At 45.0% G+C, this 20,868-nt stretch overlaps 1 protein-coding gene across 1 annotated transcript in view; it reads left to right on the top strand.

The window, feature by feature from the left end:
- NIT2 (nitrilase family member 2) overlaps nucleotides 1-20,868 on the top strand; it is a 41,715-nt gene that overhangs the window by 13,144 nt on the left and 7,703 nt on the right. Inside the window, exons 4-8 of the mRNA XM_044284472.1 lie at nucleotides 731-819; nucleotides 3,064-3,157; nucleotides 3,272-3,346; nucleotides 11,714-11,792; nucleotides 18,350-18,448. Of these exons, the coding sequence (XP_044140407.1) occupies nucleotides 731-819; nucleotides 3,064-3,157; nucleotides 3,272-3,346; nucleotides 11,714-11,792; nucleotides 18,350-18,448 (436 nt within the window). The remainder of the gene's footprint in view (nucleotides 1-730; nucleotides 820-3,063; nucleotides 3,158-3,271; nucleotides 3,347-11,713; nucleotides 11,793-18,349; nucleotides 18,449-20,868) is intronic.

Below are 20,868 nucleotides of genomic sequence, written 5' to 3'. Positions count from 1 at the left end.
ACCATCCTGCCCTCAATTAACATTCTGCAGATATGGCGCTGATGTGCACCACCGGGCAGAACGTCCAGCAAGGCACAGCAAGGACGTTGGGGGTCATTTACAAAGACTGGCTTTTTACACTGGTCTTTGTTTCCCCTGCGCTGATGGAGGATTTACCTAATTTATGACGAGGCATGCACCTTGTCAGAAATTAGGTGCACCACCATCAGTCTGTGCCCCTGGAGTACAAACTTCTCCAGCTCCTGACTGGAGTCGTTTGTATTCCTCTTTTACGCATGATAGTAAATTTACCGGATCCCGACCCCTGCCCCTTCCAAAAATTCCGATGCAACAAAATATTGTCGCACAGGCATTACAAAATTCGCAAAACGGGTCCTTGCAACTTTTGTTTTTAAGCCATTGCTTTTTACAACAACATTTGGCAAGGAACTAATTCAGCTCTCCAGAGGAACTGCATAGTGAGCAAACAAGGGGGTATGCAATTGTCCCAAGGATCATGAAAAATGGCATGGAGAAGGGAACAAGCGGCAGACCCCATCGCCATAATGTGGAGCTCATTTTGCTGTGGCCCCCCTTCTTCTATGTACACCACTGACAGCCCTGGCCATACAATCTTTTGCTCCCTCCTCACACAAAAACCATAATCCTCATGTAGTCTCTTCATATACCTGTATGTGTCCTGTACACGTCATTGAAGGTCTTATGTCTAATTATGTCATTCTTCTTTAAGGTTCAATTCCAGAAGAGGATTCTGGGAAATTGTACAACACTTGTACAGTTTATGGCCCAGATGGTACATTACTGGTAAAGCACAGGAAGGTAACGGAGCCTCTATAAACACTGCGATACATAGAGACCGTGGGGGGGGGATTTGTAAGAAAGTCGCAATCTATCATTTTTCATTTGCTCTACATGTATCTGATTGTCCTCGGTTGTATGTGTAAGGGTCTATTCACACATCCGCACACATTGCGGGTCTATTCACACATTGCGGAACGGATCCGGACACATTAATTTTCAATGGGGCCGGAGAAGATGCGCACTTCCATTCTGCAAAAAATAGTACATGTCCTATTCTTGTCCGCAGACACGATAAGAAAAAGCATTTCTATTAAAGTGCCGGCCATGTGCGGATCCGCAACTTGCGGACCGCAAAACTCTTGTGAATGGACCCTTAAAGTACCAGCCATGTGCGGTCCGTGAAATGCGGAATGCACATGCCCGGGTGTCCGTGTGAATGGACCCTTAGGCTGCTTTCACACAGTCAGAGTTTTCCATCAGTGGTTGAGAGCCAGAACCATGCAGGGTCCAAAACACAGAACAGGTGCAGAACTTTCCCTCACACCTTATCTCTGTGTTGGCTCCAGTCCTGGTTTTGGCTCACAATCACTGATCAAACACGAACTGTGTGAAAGTAGCCTTAATGTGGCAATGTTACATGTATAATTCATACATAGAATCTGCCTGTTTTTTCCTTTTTGGAAGCCAGATTAAAGGCGTTTTCCGACTCTTTCTAACTGATGACCTATCGTCAGGATAAGTCATCAGTATGTGATCGGCGGGGGTCCGACACCCATGACCCCGGCTGATCAGCTGTTTGAGAAGGTACTGGCACTCCTGTGAGCGCTGTTGCCTTCTCGTAGTTTACCGAGCACTTACATCTGTATACCGGCTGTGCTTGTTATTGAATATCAGCCCCAATAAGACTGAGCTGCTCCTGGGCCACGTGACCGATGATTGTGTCGTCACGGGCCTAGGAAAAGCTGCAAGAAGGCAGCGGCGCTCACGGGTTCATTGGTGCCTTCTCAAACAGCTGATCGATGCGGTTCCTGGGTGTCGGACCCCCACCGATCAGATGATGACCTATCCAGGGGATAGATCATCAGTTAAAGTGTCGGAAAACGCAATCAATATAATAAACAAAATTGGACCATTGTTGATCAACATTTTTTCTAACATGAGATTATTTCCGTGTCCTATCTGACTGTACCGTATTATAAGTCACCGGTTACACATAGCATTCTCTGCTAAGTCCTTTCTTAAAACATCTTTATAGGGGATGAAGATTTATTTTTTAGTTTTCTGTTTTAGCTACAAATCCCATGCTCTTCATCGCACAGCCTCCGAGCCCGCAGCCGATATTATGAATGCTTTACAGACTTAGGCTACATGCACACGAACGTTGTTTGTTTCCTTGTCCGTTCTTTTTTTTGGGGGATAGGATGTGGACCCATTCATTTCAATGGGTCCGCAAAAAACGTGGACAGCACACCGTGTGCATGTCCTATTTTTTTCTAGTTTGCGGACAAGGATAGGCATTATTACAATGGATCCGCCCCAAAAAACGGATGCCATACGGAACTACATCCGTTTTTTTTTACGGACCGCAAAACGCATACAGTCGTGTGCATGTAGCTTTAGGCTCCATTCACACGTCCGCAATTCCGTTCTGCATTTTGCATGTAGCCTTAGGGTCCATTCACACATCCGTGTATGTTTTGCAGATCTGCGGATCCGCAAAACACGGACACTGGCAATGTGTGTTCCACATTTTGCGGACCGCAAATCGCGGGCACTTAATAGAAGATGCCTATTCTTGTCCGCAATTGCGGTCAAGAATAGGACATGTTTTATATTTTTCGGGATCTGAATTGCAGACCTGGAAGTGCGGGTTCGCATTTCCGGTTCCGGTCTGCACATCGCATGGCCCCATAGAAATGAATGGGTCCGCAATTCCGTTCCGCAAAATGCGGAATGGAATTGCGGACGTGTAATTGGCGCCTTATTGCTGAGGTCAATATTTGCTGTAGAAGTCTGTAGCAGAGAGCTCCCTCTAGTGGCAGCTGCAAGTCGTGCACAATAGAGCAGGGGTCTGGAGCTCTGTATTTTGTCATATAAGTCCTTGATTGGTTTTATCAGTATGTCTCAAGTCCCATTGTGCAGAAAAGGAAACAACAACTTAAGTAAATTTATTTGAGTTATTTTTTTTTCTTTAATCCGTAGGTACGGTTAGACACAAGGTATCTAATTTTAGTCTTTATTTTTCTCTTTTTACTTCCACAGATCCACCTGTTTAATATTGACATCCCAGGGAAAATTCGTTTCCAGGAGTCAGAAACACTCAGTCCTGGAGACAGTCTTTCTGTGTTTGATACACGTATGTTGGACTCTGCTTAGGGTGAACACAGCAGAATAGTGCAGTGTATGACATGACCGTCTCACATCCCTGGCATCAAGGTGTAGAATGTAATCTCTTAATATTTTTTAACAGCCTTTTGCAAAATTGGAGTAGGCATCTGCTATGACATCAGGTTCGCAGAACTGGCCCAAATCTATACCAAGAAAGGTGAGAATTCATTGTATTTGGCTTTATTTGATGTATTTTGTTTAGATGCTATGTACTCTTTTGGGGGCATTTTTTTATTATTGCATTGTACTCATTTTGAGCTAAAAATAATTTTTTAAATTGGTCTTTATTAAAAAATATGGGGTCTTTTTTGTCTGTACAGAGCTGAGATGCTCTAGTAGCACCCTTTGAATTTTCAGTCTTTTCCGTCAGACCAGGAGCAGACGGACTCCTTATCTCTGCTCTCTGCCCTTATAAACACTCATTATAACTCTGTTCTTATCATACTGATAAGAATGTGGCTTAAATAAGTGCTTATGATCTCTTAGTAAATTAGAGATGAGGGTTATTAAATGACTGGCACAAAGTGAAAGTACAAGACACACAGAAAAAGAGTTAAACCTTTGTGACAGAACGGCTTAATACTTTTAATAAAAGCCAACTGAAAAAAGGATTTTTAGCCAAAAATGAGAAAAATACAACCATCAATTTTTTTTTTTTGTGTACATAGCCTTTAGGCTGGGTTCACACCTGAGCGTTTTACAGCGCGTTCCTACGCGCTGTAAAACGCACAACAGGCAAGAACCAATGATTCCCTATGGGAATGGTTCTCACCTGGGCGTTTTACAGCGCGTACGATCGCGCTGTAAAACGCCCGACGCTCAAACAAGTGCTTGAGCTTTTTTTTGGGCGTTTGTCGCGCGTTCTTGCACATAGATATTCGGGAACGCGCGACAATGTGCGCACGCCTGTCTCTGTATGCGTGATTGTAAACGCCCGTACAATCGCGCATACAGAGCGCTCGTTTCAGAACGCTCAGGTCTGAACCCAGCCTTAAAGTTATTTCAGGTGACCTTCTGATAAGAATCAAGATGTCATTAGGTCTCATTCACACAACCATCTTTTTAGTCTGCACCCGATGCATATTTTTTTTTTTCAGATTGCTTGCAGACCCATTCATTTCTACAGGGCTGCAACAAATGAGGAGAAAACACGAATGTCATTAAAAATAGAACATGTCCTGTTTTTGTCTGTTTTGCGGACAAGAATAGGCATTTTTATAAAAGATTAGGATGGGAAAGTGCGGGGCGCACACAGCTGGTATCCGTGATTTGAGGATCTGTGCCACCAATGTTATTATTACAATAGAGGGAGGGAGGGGGGGCCGGGGTAGGCCGCACACTGGCCACCAATGTTATTATTACAATAGAGGGAGGGGGGGGGGGGGGGCCGCACGCCACCAATGATATTCAAACTGGGGAGGGAGGGGGTCTGCCCCCTGCTGCCTGGCAGCCCTGATCTCTTACAGGTGGCTATGATACGCACAATTAACCCCTTCAGGTGCGGCACCTGAGGGGTTAATTGTGCTGATCACGGCCCCCTGTAAGAGATCGGGTGCTGCCAGGAAGCAGGGGGCAGTCATGTACACAGTTTGTAGTATATTCTAACTAGAAACGTCCCCATCACCATGGGAACGCCTCTGTGTTAGAATATACTGTCGGATATGAGTTTTCACGATGTAACTCAAATCCGATGGTATATTCTAACAGAGGCGTTCCCGTGGTGATGGGGACGCTTCTAGTTAAAATATACCATCGGATTGGAGAAAACTCCGATCCGATGGTATAAAAGGGACTCCTGACTTTACATTGAAAGTCAATGGGGACGGATCCGTTTGCAATTGCACCATATTGTGTCAACGTCAAACGGATCCGTCCCCATTGACTTGCATTGTAATTTAGGACGGATCCGTTTGGCTCCGCACGGCCAGGCGGACACATTTTTTTTCATGTCCGTGGATCCTCCAAAAATCAAGGAGGACCCACGGACGAAAAAACGGTCACGGATCACGGACCAACGGAACCCCGTTTTGCGGACAGTGAAAAAAATCCTGTCGTGTGCATGAGGCCTTACAAACACTCCTTGTGCTCTATAAGGATGTATAGACATCATAAGGGAGGGGGGGATATTTGCTAGAATGGAGAGCTTCTCTATAAGTTGACCTGGTGTGGTCCATGCATGTGGTGAGAGAAGCTGGACCCGTGGTGATGGACGTATTAGCTGGCTTTATTGTAGGAAGGATCTGTCTTTGTGATACCCCTACCTACTGTCCCTGCAGAACACATCTACTTCTGCAAGAGGGCATCTCCCTGCTACACCCCCTGGCAGAGGGGAGCGGTGGTCATACCAGGGTTACTTATTTACAAATTTTTTTTTTTTTTTTTTTAAATTGCCATTGCATTTCCAGGCACTTAATTAAGAAGGCAGCCAGCTCTGGAGGTAGAGTAGTAATATACATCAATATACCTCAGTGCAGTGTGCTAAAATATATCACTTTACCCTTTTTTGCTAAATCAAAGGTTCCTGCCCACATGCAACATCTCTCAAGTGCAACTTTTTAAGTGCACAGACTGAATTATACCAGAATGTAATATTATGGATATTGATTCCTCTTTGTCATCACTGCTTACTGACCATCACCCAATTCTCTCATCTCCAGGTATGATTGCATTGAAGCTTACTGCTACACCCAGCTTTTCCAGTCTGATATTGTCCACCCCCTCTCATCTCTCCTTCTAAATCTTGGTATGATTGCATTGAAGCTTACTGCTACACCCAGCTTTTCCAGTCTGATATTGTCCACCCCCTCTCATCTCTCCTTCTAAATCTTGGTATGATTGCATTGAAGCTTACTGCTACACCCAGCTTTTCCAGTCTGATATTGTCCACCCCCTCTCATCTCTCCTTCTAAATCTTGGTATGATTGCATTGAAGCTTACTGCTACACCCAGCTTTTCCAGTCTGATATTGTCCACCCCCTCTCATCTCTCCTTCTAAATCTTGGTATGATTGCATTGAAGCTTACTGCTACACCCAGCTTTTCCAGTCTGATATTGTCCACCCCCTCTCATCTCTCCTTCTAAATCTTGGTATGATTGCATTGAAGCTTACTGCTACACCCAGCTTTTCCAGTCTGATATTGTCCACCCCCTCTCATCTCTCCTTCTAAATCTTGGTATGATTGCATTGAAGCTTACTGCTACACCCAGCTTTTCCAGTCTGATATTGTCCACCCCCTCTCATCTCTCCTTCTAAATCTTGGTATGATTGCATTGAAGCTTACTGCTACACCCAGCTTTTCCAGTCTGATATTGTCCACCCCCTCTCATCTCTCCTTCTAAATCTTGGTATGATTGCATTGAACTATTAATGTCTCTTATCCTGCTGGATTTATTGAGTATTTGTTTACATTGACTATTTCACCCCTGTATCTGGTGCTATCTTGATTTGGCCATATGTAGCCCCCTCCCCTCTTGGTCACACCTGATTGATCACTGAGTGGTATAAATCTAAGGTCTTAGGTCTTCCAGACCTTGGTCTTTCCACATGCAACATCTCTCAAGTGCAACTTTTTAAGTGCACAGACTGAATTATACCAGAATTGGACCAGAAGGGGACCACAGGTATTAACAGACATAGTCAATGCAAACAATGTTTAAATTGTTCCTCGTACTCCTCCTACTTGTCCACAACCTCCTGAAATACCCCCACATCCATTCACCCAGCAAGGAACTATTCATCTCTTCGTCCATCTTACCTTCTCATCTGACCGCTTGCACAAACCTGTTTGCCAACATAAAACACTTCCTTCCCAAACACAAACAGACACCTCATGCCCTCTCCTATTCTCATCTATTAACACTTTCTCTGCTTCTCCTTACTGCTGGTGATATCTCTCCAAATCCAGGACCCCCTCAGCAAATCCCCATTATCACCTCCATGTCCCACTACAAATCTCCTTCTACAAATTCCTGCAACCCCTTAAACCTAATTACCATTCCTCTGACCCCTGTGCCTTTGGTTCCTCTTGCAGGAGCATTATGGAACGCGCGCTCCGTCTGTAACAAACTGTCATACATCCATGAACTGTTCATCTCTCAAAACCTTTCCTTTCTGGGTCTCACAGAGACATGGCTGACACCCTCAGACACCACCTCCCCTGCTGCACTCTCTTATAGTGGATTTCAATTCACTCACACCCCCCGCCCTGGCTGCAAACATGGTGGAGGAGTTGGTCTTCTCCTATCAGACACCTGCTCCTACAGCCCAACTCCACTGCCACCCTCCATTATGCTCACCTCATTTGAAGTACACTCTGTTCGCATCTACTCTCCCTCCAACCTTCAAGTAGCAGTCATTTACCGCCCCCCAGGCCCAGCCACCACATTTCTTGACCACTTTAACACCTGGCTACTACACTTTCTTTCTGCCGACATCCCCACTATCATCATGGGTGACTTCAACATCCCTATTGACACCTGCCACTCGGCCGCCTCTAAACTCCTGTCGCTCTCTTCCTCCTTCGGCTTATCACAGTGGTCTTCAGCTCCCACCCACAGAGATGGTCACACTCTGGATCTGATCTTTTCCCGCCTCTGCTCCCTATCTAACCTTTCTAATTTGCCTCTCCCCCTATCCGACCACAATCTACTCTCCTTCTCTTCATTGGTCTCTTCTGTAGCCCCCCCGGTCCACACACTAGCACACCCCCGCAGGAACCTCAAACAGCTTGACTTTTGCTTGCTTTCTGACTCTCTTCTCCCACTCTCTACCATCTGTTGCCTCCAAGACCCAGAAGCTGCTACCACCCTATATAACACCACATTAAGTACAGCTCTGGACACTGTTGCCCCCCTCACACACAACAAAATCCGGAAAATCAACAGACAACCCTGGCACACCAACCTGACCAAAAAACTCAAGGGGCTGCTGAGCGGCAATGGAAGAAATCCCATTCTAAAGATCATTTCACCGCATACAAGCAATCCCTCCTCATATTTAAATCCTCACTCGCTGATGCAAAACAGGCTTACTTCTCATCTCTCATATCTTCCCTGTCCCACAGCCCTAAACAACTTTTTAACACTTTTAATTCCCTTCTCCGTCCCCCAGCACCCCCACCCTCTCCTCTCTTCTCAGCTGAGGACTTTGCCAAATATTTCAAACAAAAGATAGTCCACATCAGAGAAAGCTTTACTACACAGTCCCCACAGACCCTCTACACAACTGCTCGGTCCTCTTCTCCCAAAACCCACTTCTCTACCATTACAGAAGGTAAACTCTCCACTCTACTCTCCAAATCTCATCTGACCACCTGTGCACTTGACCCAATCCCATCCCACCTCATCCCTAACCTCACTGCAGTGTTTATCCCAGCCCTAACTCATCTCTTCAACCTATCACTAAACTCTGGTGTCTTCCCCTCTGCTTTTAAACATGCTACCATTACACCCATCCTCAAAAAACCTTCACTTGACCCATCTTCCTTGTCCAGTTATCGCCCCATATCACTTCTTCCGTATGCCTCAAAGCTACTTGAACAACATGTCCATTCAGAACTGTCCTCCCACCTCTCCTCCTGCTCCCTCTTTGACCGCCTACAATCTGGCTTCCGACTCCACCACTCGACCGAGACTGCCCTTACCAAAGTCACCAATGACCTACTCACAGCCAAAACCAAGAAACAATACTCTGTCCTCCTTCTCCTTGACCTGTCCTCTGCCTTCGACACTGTTGACCACTCCCTTCTGTTGCAAACTCTCTCATCTCTTGGCATCACTGACCTGGCCCTCTCCTGGATCACATCATACCTCACAGACCGGACATTCAGCGTCTCCCACTCCCGCACCACCTCCTCGTCTCATTCCCTCTCTGTTGGTGTCCCGCAAGGCTCTGTCCTAGGACCCCTGCTCTTCTCTATCTACACTTTTGGCCTGGGACAGCTCATAGAGTCCTATGGCTTTCAGTATCACTCCTACGCTGATGACACACAAATCTACCTCTCTGGTCCAGACATCACCACCTTACTATCTAGAATCCCACAATGTCTATCTTCTATATCATCCTTCTTCGCCTCTCGCTTTCTTAAACTTAACATGGATAAGACAGAATTCATAATCTTTCCCCCATCTTGTTCAACCCCCCCTACAGACCTATCTATCACGATCAATGGCTGCACATTATCCCCAGTCAACAAAGCCCGCTGCCTTGGAGTGATCTTGGATTCTGCCCTTTCCTTCCGACCGCACATCCAAGCCCTTTCCACCACCTGCCGTCTCCAACTCAAAAACATCTCCCGCATCCGCGCTTTCCTTAACTTTGAATCTGCGAAAATACTTGTACATGCCCTCATTATCTCCCGCCTAGACTACTGCAACATTCTCCTCTGTGGCCTTCCATCTAGCACTCTCGCACCCCTCCAATCTATCCTCAACTCTGCTGCCCGACTAATCCACCTCTCACCCTATTATTCCTCTGCCTCTCCCCTTTGCCAATCCCTTCACTGGCTCCCCATTGCCCAACGAATTCACTTCAAAGTACTTACAAATACATACAAGGCCGTCCATAACCTGTCCCCTCCCTACATCTCTGAGCTAATTTCCCGATACACCCCCACACGCACTCTCCGATCCTCACAAGACCTCCTTCTCTCCTCTCCTCTTATTGCCTCTTCCCACAATCGACTCCAGGATTTCTCCCGTGCATCCCCCATACTCTGGAACTCGCTACCCCAACATATCAGACTCTCACCTACAGTGGAATCCTTCAAAAGAAACCTGAAAACCCACCTCTTCAGACAAGCCTACAACCAGTGACCCTGCTGCCTCTATACCGCCATGACCAACTTAACCCGCACCTACTGTGTCCTTCTCCCATACCATGTAGATTGTAAGCCCTCACGGGCAGGGCCCTCTCTCCTTCTGTACCAGTTTGTAACTCATTTTGTTTATGATTAGTGCAATTGTCTGTATTATGTATGTGCACCCCTTATCATATGTACAGCGCTATGGAATGAATGGCGCTTAAATAATAAATAATAATAATAATAATAATAATAATTCCTCTGTAAGGCATGTTTCGTAATCATACTGTGCAAAGAGCTAGAATGTGAAGTACAAGTGAACGGGATGTTCTGGTTCAGTGATTAAGTGCTATTCTTTGTATAATGAAAAGTTTTACAATTTTCTGTATCTTTCTTTCAGTTTTTCAGGGGGGGGGGGTCCGCCCTGGGTGCCGGCTCTCAGGGGGGTGCCAGAAGCAATGAGCGCTTCCATCAATACAGATGGAAGCACTCATTGCTTTTCCCTTTATAAATGCAGTGCATCTTATAAGGGGAATACTAGTGAGCGCTTCCATAATGGAAGCGCTTACTAGTCTGCAGGAGGAGGGGGAGAGAAGCGCTGTACAGTACTTACCCCTCCTCCTGCTCGCTCTTCTCAGGGTCCGCGCTGCTGTGTCCTGCCTTCCTGCAGCGTCGGGACGTACAGAGCGCACTCTGACCTGACGCTGCAGGATGTCAGGTGACTGCAGTGCGGGCCCTGAGAAGAGAAGACAGCCAGGACAGTGAGAGTGGCGACAAGAGAGGTAAGTGACTATTGTTTTACAGTCTGATCTGATGTCTGACTGGGGGTCTGAAGAGGTCTAATAGGGGTCTAAAGGTCTGACTGGGGTCCTGGAGGTCCAATGGGGGTCAAGAGGTCTAATAGATCTGGAGGTCTGATATAGGGGTCTGGTCTGAGGTCTGATATGGGGGTCTTATCTGGGGGTCTGATATTGGGTCGGGGTCTTACATGGAGGTCTAATTGGGGTCTGATCTGAGGTTTAAAACTGGGGTCTTATATGGGGTCTGACCAAGAGGTATAAAGGGGGTTTGGCCTGAGATGGGGGGGGGGGGGGGTCTCATTTAGGGTTTTATATGGGGTCTGATCTGAAAGGAAGGGGGGGATTTTTTTGTACTAGTGCACAATATAAAGGGGTCTTTTTGTACTGACGCACTGTGTGGTGCCAGTATTTTCATGAGGAGTGTTTCTGCAGGAAAGTTTCTATCTTTTTGCGGAATAAGCGGATCGCGGACCCATTAAAGGGATCCGCTGCTGCTGCCCTACAGTCGGTGTTCGTGCATTGCGGCCCTCAATTTGCGGCGAGGCCTTGTGCAAAGAATTACATTTATTTGCAGAAACCAGAATACTCTTTTACATGTCACTTACTTAAAGGGGTTCTCTTGTTAGAAGGGTCTCTGGACAATAAGCAGATCATAAAGTGTCGTCCTGCTGAGACTTCCAGCAAAACCTGGTAGTAAATGTTCAATTTCCCTAAAGCCCAAACACAGGAGAAATGAAGTATTGCTCTATACCCATTCAAATCAAAAGGGGGTCTATGGACAGGTCCTCTACTCTTCACTGTGGCCAAGAGATGAGGATCCTGAACAGAGGGCCCTCCTCCGATCCCTGATTTTGGATATGAAAATAAGTTTTCTAAATTAGACAGCCCCTTTAACAGTTATTTTATTTTCTGCCTTAAATCTAGGGTGTCAGTTGTTGGTGTACCCAGGGGCGTTTAATATGACGACTGGTCCAGCACATTGGGAATTACTACAAAGAGCTCGGTAAGCATGAAAGTTTATTCAAAATTAATTTCTAAGATAATTGATTTTACATAGGGGTCAGCAACCTTTGGCACTCCAGCTCTTGTAAAACTACACCTTCCAGCATGTATCTTGCTAAGCTGTTCTTTGAACACCCATAGGAGTGAATGGAGCATGCTAGGAATTGTAGTTTCACAACATCTGGCGTGTCGGGTTACTGACCCCTGCTTTAATAGGTTCCCCTTGACTCTGGATTAATATCTCAGATGTTATTGTCCTTGTCCTTGTCCTAAACTTAACCACTTCAACCCCCCTAGCTGAAACACCCTTAATGACCAGGCCACTTTTTACACTTCTGCACTACACTACTTTCACCGTTTATTGCTCGGTCATGCAACTTACCACCCAAATTAATTTTACCTCCTTTTCTTCTCACTAATAGAGCTTTCATTTGGTGGTATTTCATTGCTGCTGACATTTTTACTTTTTTTGTTATTAATCGAAATTTAACGATTTTTTTTTTTAATTTTTCACTTTCAGTTGTAAAATTTTGCAAAAAAAACGACATCCATATATAAATTTTTCACTCAATTTATTGTTCTACATGTCTTTGATAAAAAAAAAAAAATGGTTTGGGTAAAAGTTATAGCGTTTACAAACTATGGTACAAAAATGTGAATTTCCGCTTTTTGAAGCAGCTCTGACTTTCTGAGCACCCGTCATGTTTCCTGAGGTTCTACAATGCCCAGACAGTACAAACACCCCACAAATGACCCTATTTCGGAAAGTAGACACCCTAAGGTATTCACTGATGGGCATAGTGAGTTCATAGAACTTTTTATTTTTTGTCACAAGTTAGCGGAAAATGATGATTTATTTTTTATTTATTTTTTTCTTACAAAGTCTCATTCCACTAACTTGTGACAAAAAATAAAAAATTCTAGGAACTCGCCATGCCCCTCACGGAATACCTTGGGGTGTCTTCTTTTCAAAATGGGGTCACTTGTGGGGTAGTTATACTGCCCTGGCATTCTAGGGGCCCTAATGTGTGGTAAGTAGTTTGAAATCAAAATGTGTAAAAAATGACCTGTGAAATCTTAAAGGTGCTCTTTGGAATGTGTGCCCCTTTGCCCACCTAGGCGGCAAAAAAGTGTCACACGTGGTATCGCCGTACTCAGGAGAAGTTGGGGAATGTGTTTTGGGGTGTCTTTTTACATGTGCCCATGCTGGGTGAGAGAAATATCTTGGCAAAAGACAACTTTTCCAATTTTTTTTATACAAAGTTGGCATTTGACCAAGATATGTATCTCACCCAGCATGGGTATATGTAAAATGACACCCCAAAACACATTGCCCAACTTCTCTTGAGTACGGCGATACCACATGTGTGACACTTTTTTGCAGCCGAGATGCGCAAAGCGGCCCAAATTCCTTTTAAGAGGGCATTTTTAGACATTTGGATCCCAGACTTCTTCTCATGCTTTTGGGCCCCTAAAATGCCAGGGCAGTATAAATACCCCACATGTGACCCCACTTTGGAAAGAAGACACCCCAAGGTATTCATTGAGGGGCATGGCGAGTTCATAGAATTTTTTTTATTTTATTTTTTTGGCACAAGTTAGCGGAAATTTTTTTTTTTTGGTATTTTCTCACAGTCTCCCTTTCCGCTAACTTGGGACAAAAATTTCAATCTTTCATGGACTCAATATGCCCCTCACGGAATACCTTGGGGTGTCTTCTTTCCGAAATGGGGTCACATGTGGGGTATTTATACTGCCCTGGCATTTTAGGGGCCCTAAAGCGTGAGAAGAAGTCTGGAATTTAAATGTCTAAAAATTTTTATGCATTTGGATTCCGTGAGGGGTATGGTGAGTTCATGTAAGATTTTATTTTTTGACACAAGTTAGTGGAATATGAGACTTTGTAAGAAAAATAAAATATCTATTTCCGCTAACTTGTGCCAAAACAAATATCTAAATGGAGCCTTACAGGGGGTGATCAATGACAGGGGGGTGATCAGGGAGGGAGTCTGTATGGGGTGATCTCCCCCCTGTCATTGATCACCCCCCTGTAAGGCTCCATTCAGACGTCCGTATGTGTTTTGCGGATCTGATCCATGTATCCGTGGATCCATAAAAAACATACGGACGTCTGAATGGAGCCTGACAGGGGGGTGATCAATGACAGGGGGGTGATCAGGGAGTCTATATGGGTGATCACCCCCCTGTCATTGATCACCCCCCTGTAAGGCTCCATTCAGACGTCCGTATGTGTTTTGCGGATCCAATCCATGTATCCGTGGATCCGTAAAAATCATACGGACGTCTGAATGGAGCCTGACAGGGGGGTGATCAATGACAGGGGGGTGATCAGGGAGTCTATATGGGGTGATCAGGGGTTCATAAGGGGTTAATAAGTGACAGGGGGGGGTGTAGTGTAGTGGTGTTTTGTGGTACTTTACTGAGCTGCCTGTGTCCTCTGGTGGTCGATCCAAACAAAAGGGACCACCAGAGGACCAGGTAGCAGGTATATTAGACGCTGTTATCAAAACAGCGTCTAATATACCTGTTAGGGGTTAAAAAGAATCGCATCTCCAGCCTGCCAGCGAACGATCGCCGCTGGCAGGCTGGAGATCCTGTCTCTTACCTTCCGTTCCTGTGAACGCGCGCGCCTGTGTGCGCGCGTTCACAGGTAGTCACGGCTCTCGCGAGATGACGCGTATATGCGTCACTCTGCGCAGAGCTGCCGCCTCCGGACCGCAGATCTGCGTTAGGCGGTCCGGAGGCGGTTAAAGGGGTTATCTGGGACCCATTAGGTCCTGCAAAGGCAGCTTGATAACACAGAGAATGCACCTATATGAGACGATTTGTAATATACAGTTGCAAGAAAAAGTATGTGAACCCTTTGGAATGATATGGATTTCGGCACAAATTGGTCATAAAATGTGATCTGATCTTCATCTAAGTCACAACAATAGACAATCACTGTCTGCTTAAACTAATGACACACAAAGCATTAAATGTTACCATGTTTTTTCATTGAACACACCATGTACACATTCACAGTGCAGGTGGAAAAAGTATGTGAACCCCTAGACTAATGACATCTCCAAGAGCTAATTGGAGTTGGGTTTCAGCCAACTGGAGTCCAATCAGTGAGATGAGATTGGAGGTGTTGGTTACAGCTGCCCTGCCCTATAAAAAACACACACCAGTTCTGGGTTTGCTTTTCACAAGAAGCATTGATGTGAATGATGCCTCGCACAAAAGAGCTCTCAGAAGACCTACGATTAAGAATTGTTGACTTGCATAAAGCTGGAAAGGGTTATAAAAGTATCTCCAAAAGCCTTGCTGTTCATCAGTCCACGGTAAGACAAATTGTCTATAAATGGAGAAAGTTCGGCACTGCTGCTACTCTCCCTAGGAGTGGCCGTCCTGTAAAGATGACTGCAAGAGCACAGCGCAGACTGCTCCATGAGGTGAAGAAGAATCCTAGAGTGTCAGCTAAAGACTTACAAAAGTCTATTGCATATGCCAACATCCCTGTTAACTAATGTACGATACGTAAAACACTAAACAAGAATGGATTTCATGGGAGGATACCACAGAGGAAGCCACTGCTGTCCAAAAAAAACATTGCTGCATGTTTACAATTTGCACAAGAGCACCTGGATGTTCCATAGCAGTACTGGCAAAATATTCTGAGGACAGATGAAACCAAAGTTGAGTTGTTTGTACGAAACACACAACACTATGTGTGGAGAAAGAGGCACAGCACACCAACATCAAAACCTCATCCCAACTGGGAAGTATGGTGGTGGGGGCATCATGGTTTGGGGCTGCTTTGCTGCGTCAGGGCCTGGACGGATTGCTATCATCGAAGTTTATCAAGACATTTTGCAGGAGAACTCAAGGCCATCTGTCCACTAGCTGAAGCTCAACAGAAGATGGGTGTTGCAACAGGACAACGACCCAAAGCATAGAAGTAAATCAACAACAGAATGGCTTAAACAGAAGAAAATACGCCTTCTGGCGTGGACCAGTCAGAGTCCTGACCTCAACCCGATTGAGATGCTGTGGCATGACGTCAAGAAAGCGATTCACACCAGACATCCCAAGAATATTGCTGAACTGAAACAGTTCTATAAGGCCTCTTTCACACGGGCGTCATATTTTTGGCCTGGATAAGAGGCGGGTGCGTTGCGGGAACACGTGCGTTTTTTCTCCGTGCAAGTGCAAAACATTGTAATGCGTTTTGCACTCGCGTGAGAAAAATCGCGCAGGTTTGGTACCCAAACCTGAACTTCTTCACAGAAGTTCGGGCTTGGGATTGATGTTCTGAAGATTGTATTATTTTCTCTTATAACATGGTTATAAGGGAAAATAATAGCATTCTGAAAACAGAATGCATAGTATAATAGTGCTGGAGAGGTTAAAAAAAATATAAAAAATTAACTCACCTTCTCCTCTTGATCGCGTAGTTCCCGGTCTCTTCTTTAATGATGAGCTGTGGGCTAAAGGACCTGTGGGGACGTCAGATCACATGCTCCATCACCGTGGTGATGGAGCATGTGATCTGGCGTCACCACAGGTCCTTTAGCCCACAGCTCATCATTAAAGAAGTAAAGAAGAGACCGGGAACTACGCGATCAAGAGGAGAAGGTGAGTTAATTTTTTTATTTTTTTTAATCCCTCCAGCACTATTATACTATGCATTCTGTATGCAGAATGCTATTATTTTCCCTTTATAACCATGTTATAAGGGAAAATAATACAGTGAATAGACTGTCACCTAGCAACCATGCGTGAAAATCGCACCGCATCCGCACTTGCTTGTGGATGCTTGCGATTTTCACACAACCCCATTCATTTCTATGGGGCCTGCGTTATGTGAAAAACGCAGAATATAGAACATGCTGAGATTTTCACGCAACGCATAAGTGATGCGTGAAAATCACCGCTCATGTGAACAGCCCCATAGAAATGAATGGGTCCGGATTCAGTGCGGGTGCAATGTGTTCAACTCGCGCATCGCACCTGCGCGGAATACTCGTGTGAAAGGGGCCTAAAGAGGAATGTCAAGAATTACTCCTGACCGTTGTGCACGTCTGATCTGCAACTACAGGAAACATTTGGTTGAAGTTATTGCTGCCAAAGGAGGTTCAACCGGTTATTAAATCCAAGGGTTCACATACTTTTTCCACCTGCACTGTGAATGTTTACATGGTGTGTTCAATAAAAACATGGTAACATTTAATTCTTTGTGTGTTATTAGTGTAAGCAGACTGTGATTGTCTATTGTTGTGACTTAGATGAAGATCAGATCACATTTTATGACCAATTTGTGCAGAAATCCATATCATTGCAAAGGGTTCACATACTTTTTCTTGCAACTGTACTTACCTTTCTGAAGTTGCATGCATCGGCCTCCTTGGACCCCGGTCAGGTTACTCTCTTCTGGAAATCCAGCTTCCACTGAGGTCACTTGCACTGTGCATGGGGTAAGAACTTTCCCTCTCCTTGGCGCATGTGCAGAAGAATTAGATTCTGGAGTTTGTGTATGCACCCGGAAGAGAAATAGTTCTGAACCGTCCACAACTAGGCCAGAAACCTAGTTAAGGACATGACATCGTTGGAGGGTCGAGATCTGGTCACTGTCACTGAGGTGTATGTGCAGAGTTTCCCTAAACCTCATAGGCATGCCCAAAGGGTCATTGCTAATTGCTTTATGCTTCAGCTAGCTGTGATTCTATGTCCTATGTCAGATTACAGTGGGTTTGGGCTCCAAGCAGCCCTCATCCTTGAGCAGGTGTGTCCAACCTGTGGCTCTCCAGCTGTTGCAAAACTACAACTCCCAGCATGCACAGACTGCCTACAGCTATCAGCTTACAGCAGGGCATGGTGGGAATTGTAGTTTTACAACAGCTGGAGAGCCACAGGTTGACCATCCCTGTCCTAGAGTAATCCTATTAATCTTGGAGTACGAGGTTTTGTTGGCTTTTATATTCCCTACAAATAAGGCTACTTTCACACTCGCATTTGGTGCGGATCCGTCTTGTATCTGCACAAATGGATCCGCACAAATAATGCAAACGCTTGTAGTAGTTAATAACAGATCTGTTTGCATTATTCATAAAAAAAAAATAAAAAAAAATCTATCTTGGATTACATTGAAAGTCAATGGGGGACGGATCCCTTTTTCAATTGCACCATATTGTGTCAGTGAAAAACGGATCCGTCCCCATTGACTTACTTTGTAAGTCAGGACGGATTTGTTTGGCTCCGCATAGTCAGGCGGTCACCAAAACGCTGCAAGCTGCGTTTTAGTGACCGTCTAAAAAACGCAACGGAGACCAAACGCATCCAAATTGATGCATTCTGAACGGATCCTTATCCATTCGGAATACATTGGGGCTGAACTGATCCGTTTTGGGCCGCTTGTGAGAGCCCTGAAACGGATCTCACAAGCGGACCCTGAAACGCCAGTGTGAAAGTAGCCTAAGCGTCAAAGGATCCTGAAATGTTAAGCTGAGCCATGTTAATCTGTGTGTCTCATATTGAATTGTTATGCCTTTCTAGGGCTTTAGATAACCAAGTCTATGTGGCCACTGCGTCACCCGCTAGAGACAATAAAGCCTCCTATGTGGCTTGGGGACACAGCTCCGTGGTCAGCCCATGGTAAGACATCATAAAATATGTCATCCATAAGGGAGAGATGCATGTGGCACCATTTCTCGAAGACCTTCTGAAATACAAGTTTCAGTGTACGACATGTAATACATTATTTCACCTGGGGTGGCGCTGCAGGAAAATGAAACACTTGGTTAACGAAAGATTATAGGTGATCGCTGTTGCTTCTGGTGGGACAATCAGTGTGATTAGCTTATCGTGGTGGGAGTCTTTATAATAAAAAAAGATTGTGCAGAGTCCCTACACAGAAGACTTCTTTTTTTTTTTTTTTTTTTGTCTGATTTTTGCCACAAAAAGCATAGAAATTGCACATGTGTTATTTTTTTTTCATACCGCATGCAGTTGTTATGGCATTATCTTTTTAGTGGCGTTAAATTTTTTTTTATTTTTTTTTTATTTTTGTAAATTCTTTAAGTTTTTCATTTTAATTTCCAAGTACCAAGGATCAATGCAGTCATAAAACAGAGAATGAACTGAGATCACAGAGTAGGATTAAAATATAACAAATGACAATTGTTAAGCAAAGAGGCATAGTACCCGTTGGGATACCACGCCGACATATGTGGAACAATTTGAATAATCTGGGTCACAGACAGACAAATAATGGAAAAGAGAAAAAAGGGGAAAGGATGAAATTATTAAAGAGAAGGGGAGGGGGAAGGGAAGAGGGAGAGGAAAGGCAACAACAGACCTCACTCTCACGGCTGTGCTAGAAGTGTTCTGCATTCTGCGGAACCATAGAATTCCAACCAATGGCTCCAAGTTTTAGTAAACCTCTTCTCAGTGCGCCTTAATGTAGAGGTGAGATCTTCCATTCTCATGGTCTCCTGGATTTTGTTGATCCACATGGAAACAGAGGGAACAGATGGTTGCCTCCAGAGAGACGGGATACAAGCTCTTGCAGCGTTTACTAGATGTCTTACCACCGACCTTTTGTAGGAGGAGAGAGGAATCTCGCACTGATGGAGTAGGAAGAACCCCGGAGTCTTAGGGAGAGTATATGAGGTGAATTTAGATGTAATTGACCACACCGAATCCCAAAAACCCGAAAGACAAGGACAGCTCCAGAATGTGTGTAGAATAGTGCCTCTCTCCGAGCCACAGCGCCAACATAAAGGCGAGGTATGGGGAAAAATGGAGTGAAGTCTAGTAGGGACCCTATAGGGACCGGTCAAGAATATTCCAAGGTACTTTAGAGACGAGCGTGCCCATTTAAAGGGGAAGTTCTCAGAAATCGACGTGACCGTGGCAGACGGGAGATTAATGTTTAAGGCTTCAGATTTCTGATAATTAATCTTAAAGTTTGAAAGGTGGGCGTATATTTTAAGCTCCCTCATCAGATTTGGGATGGTAACCCTTGGGTTGGTAAGGAAAAATAGGAGATCATCAGCGTAGGCTGCGACTTTATGTGAGGTCCCAAGTATCTGTAAACCAGCAATATCGGGGTTCCCCCTTATGTGACACAGAAGCGGTTCTAGGCATAGAACAAATATTAGAGGGGAAAGGGGGCAACCCTGTCTCGTTCCATTGCGGATGGACAGGGGCGAGGAAAATTGGCCATTCACTTTGACAACTGCCGTGGGGTTGGAGTAAAGATTAATAATTCTAGACATCATCTTCTCACCTAGTCCAATATGACGAAGGGTTTCAAACATGAATTTCCAATTAACCCTGTCAAATGCCTTTTCGGCGTCAGTTGACAGGATTAATGTCGGGGTCTTAGAAGTAACAGCCTGGTAAATCATGTTTATTGCTCTCGTCGTATTGTCCCGGGCCTCTCTTAAGGGTAAGAACCCAGTTTGGTCTAGATGGACTAATTTTTGGAGATGAGGCAGGAGACGTGAAGCAAGTATTTTCGAGAACAATTTTAGGTCCACATTAATTAGTGAGATGGGACGGTAGCTGTGGCATTGGGTCGGGTCCTTCCCTTTCTTGGGGACGACTGTAATGTGTGCTCTAAGGGTATCGTTAGGGAGAGAACGGGTCGTATCAAATTAGTTAAAGGCAGTTAAAAAATGAGTAGATAAAATGTCCCCAAATTGTTTATAGTAGGGTAGCGTGAGTCCATCTGGACCAGGAGCCTTCCCTGTTTGGGAATCTTTAATAGCAGCCTGTAACTCAGTCAATGATATGGGAGTCTCTAGTGTCGAAATCGCCTCCGGGGGGAGAGATGCAAGGCCCGCGGACTCAAGGTAAGTCCTCATTGAGGGCATTGTTTCACGGACAGTAGACTGATGGGAGTCCTCCAAGTTATACAATGTGTGATAGTAGGATCTAAATGCTTCTGTTATTTCCCGTGGTAGGGAGACCTTAGAGCCGGAAAGGGTAGACACATGTGGAACATAAGAGCAAAGCCTAGTTTTCCGCAGAGCCCGGGCTAGGGTTCTGCCCGGTTTATTCCCATGTTC

This window comes from Bufo gargarizans, chromosome 3 (assembly GCF_014858855.1).
Source record: "Bufo gargarizans isolate SCDJY-AF-19 chromosome 3, ASM1485885v1, whole genome shotgun sequence".
Classification (NCBI taxonomy): domain Eukaryota; kingdom Metazoa; phylum Chordata; class Amphibia; order Anura; family Bufonidae; genus Bufo; species Bufo gargarizans.
Note: the sequence above shows the minus strand (reverse complement) of the source record. Positions and strands in the feature narration are given on the sequence as shown.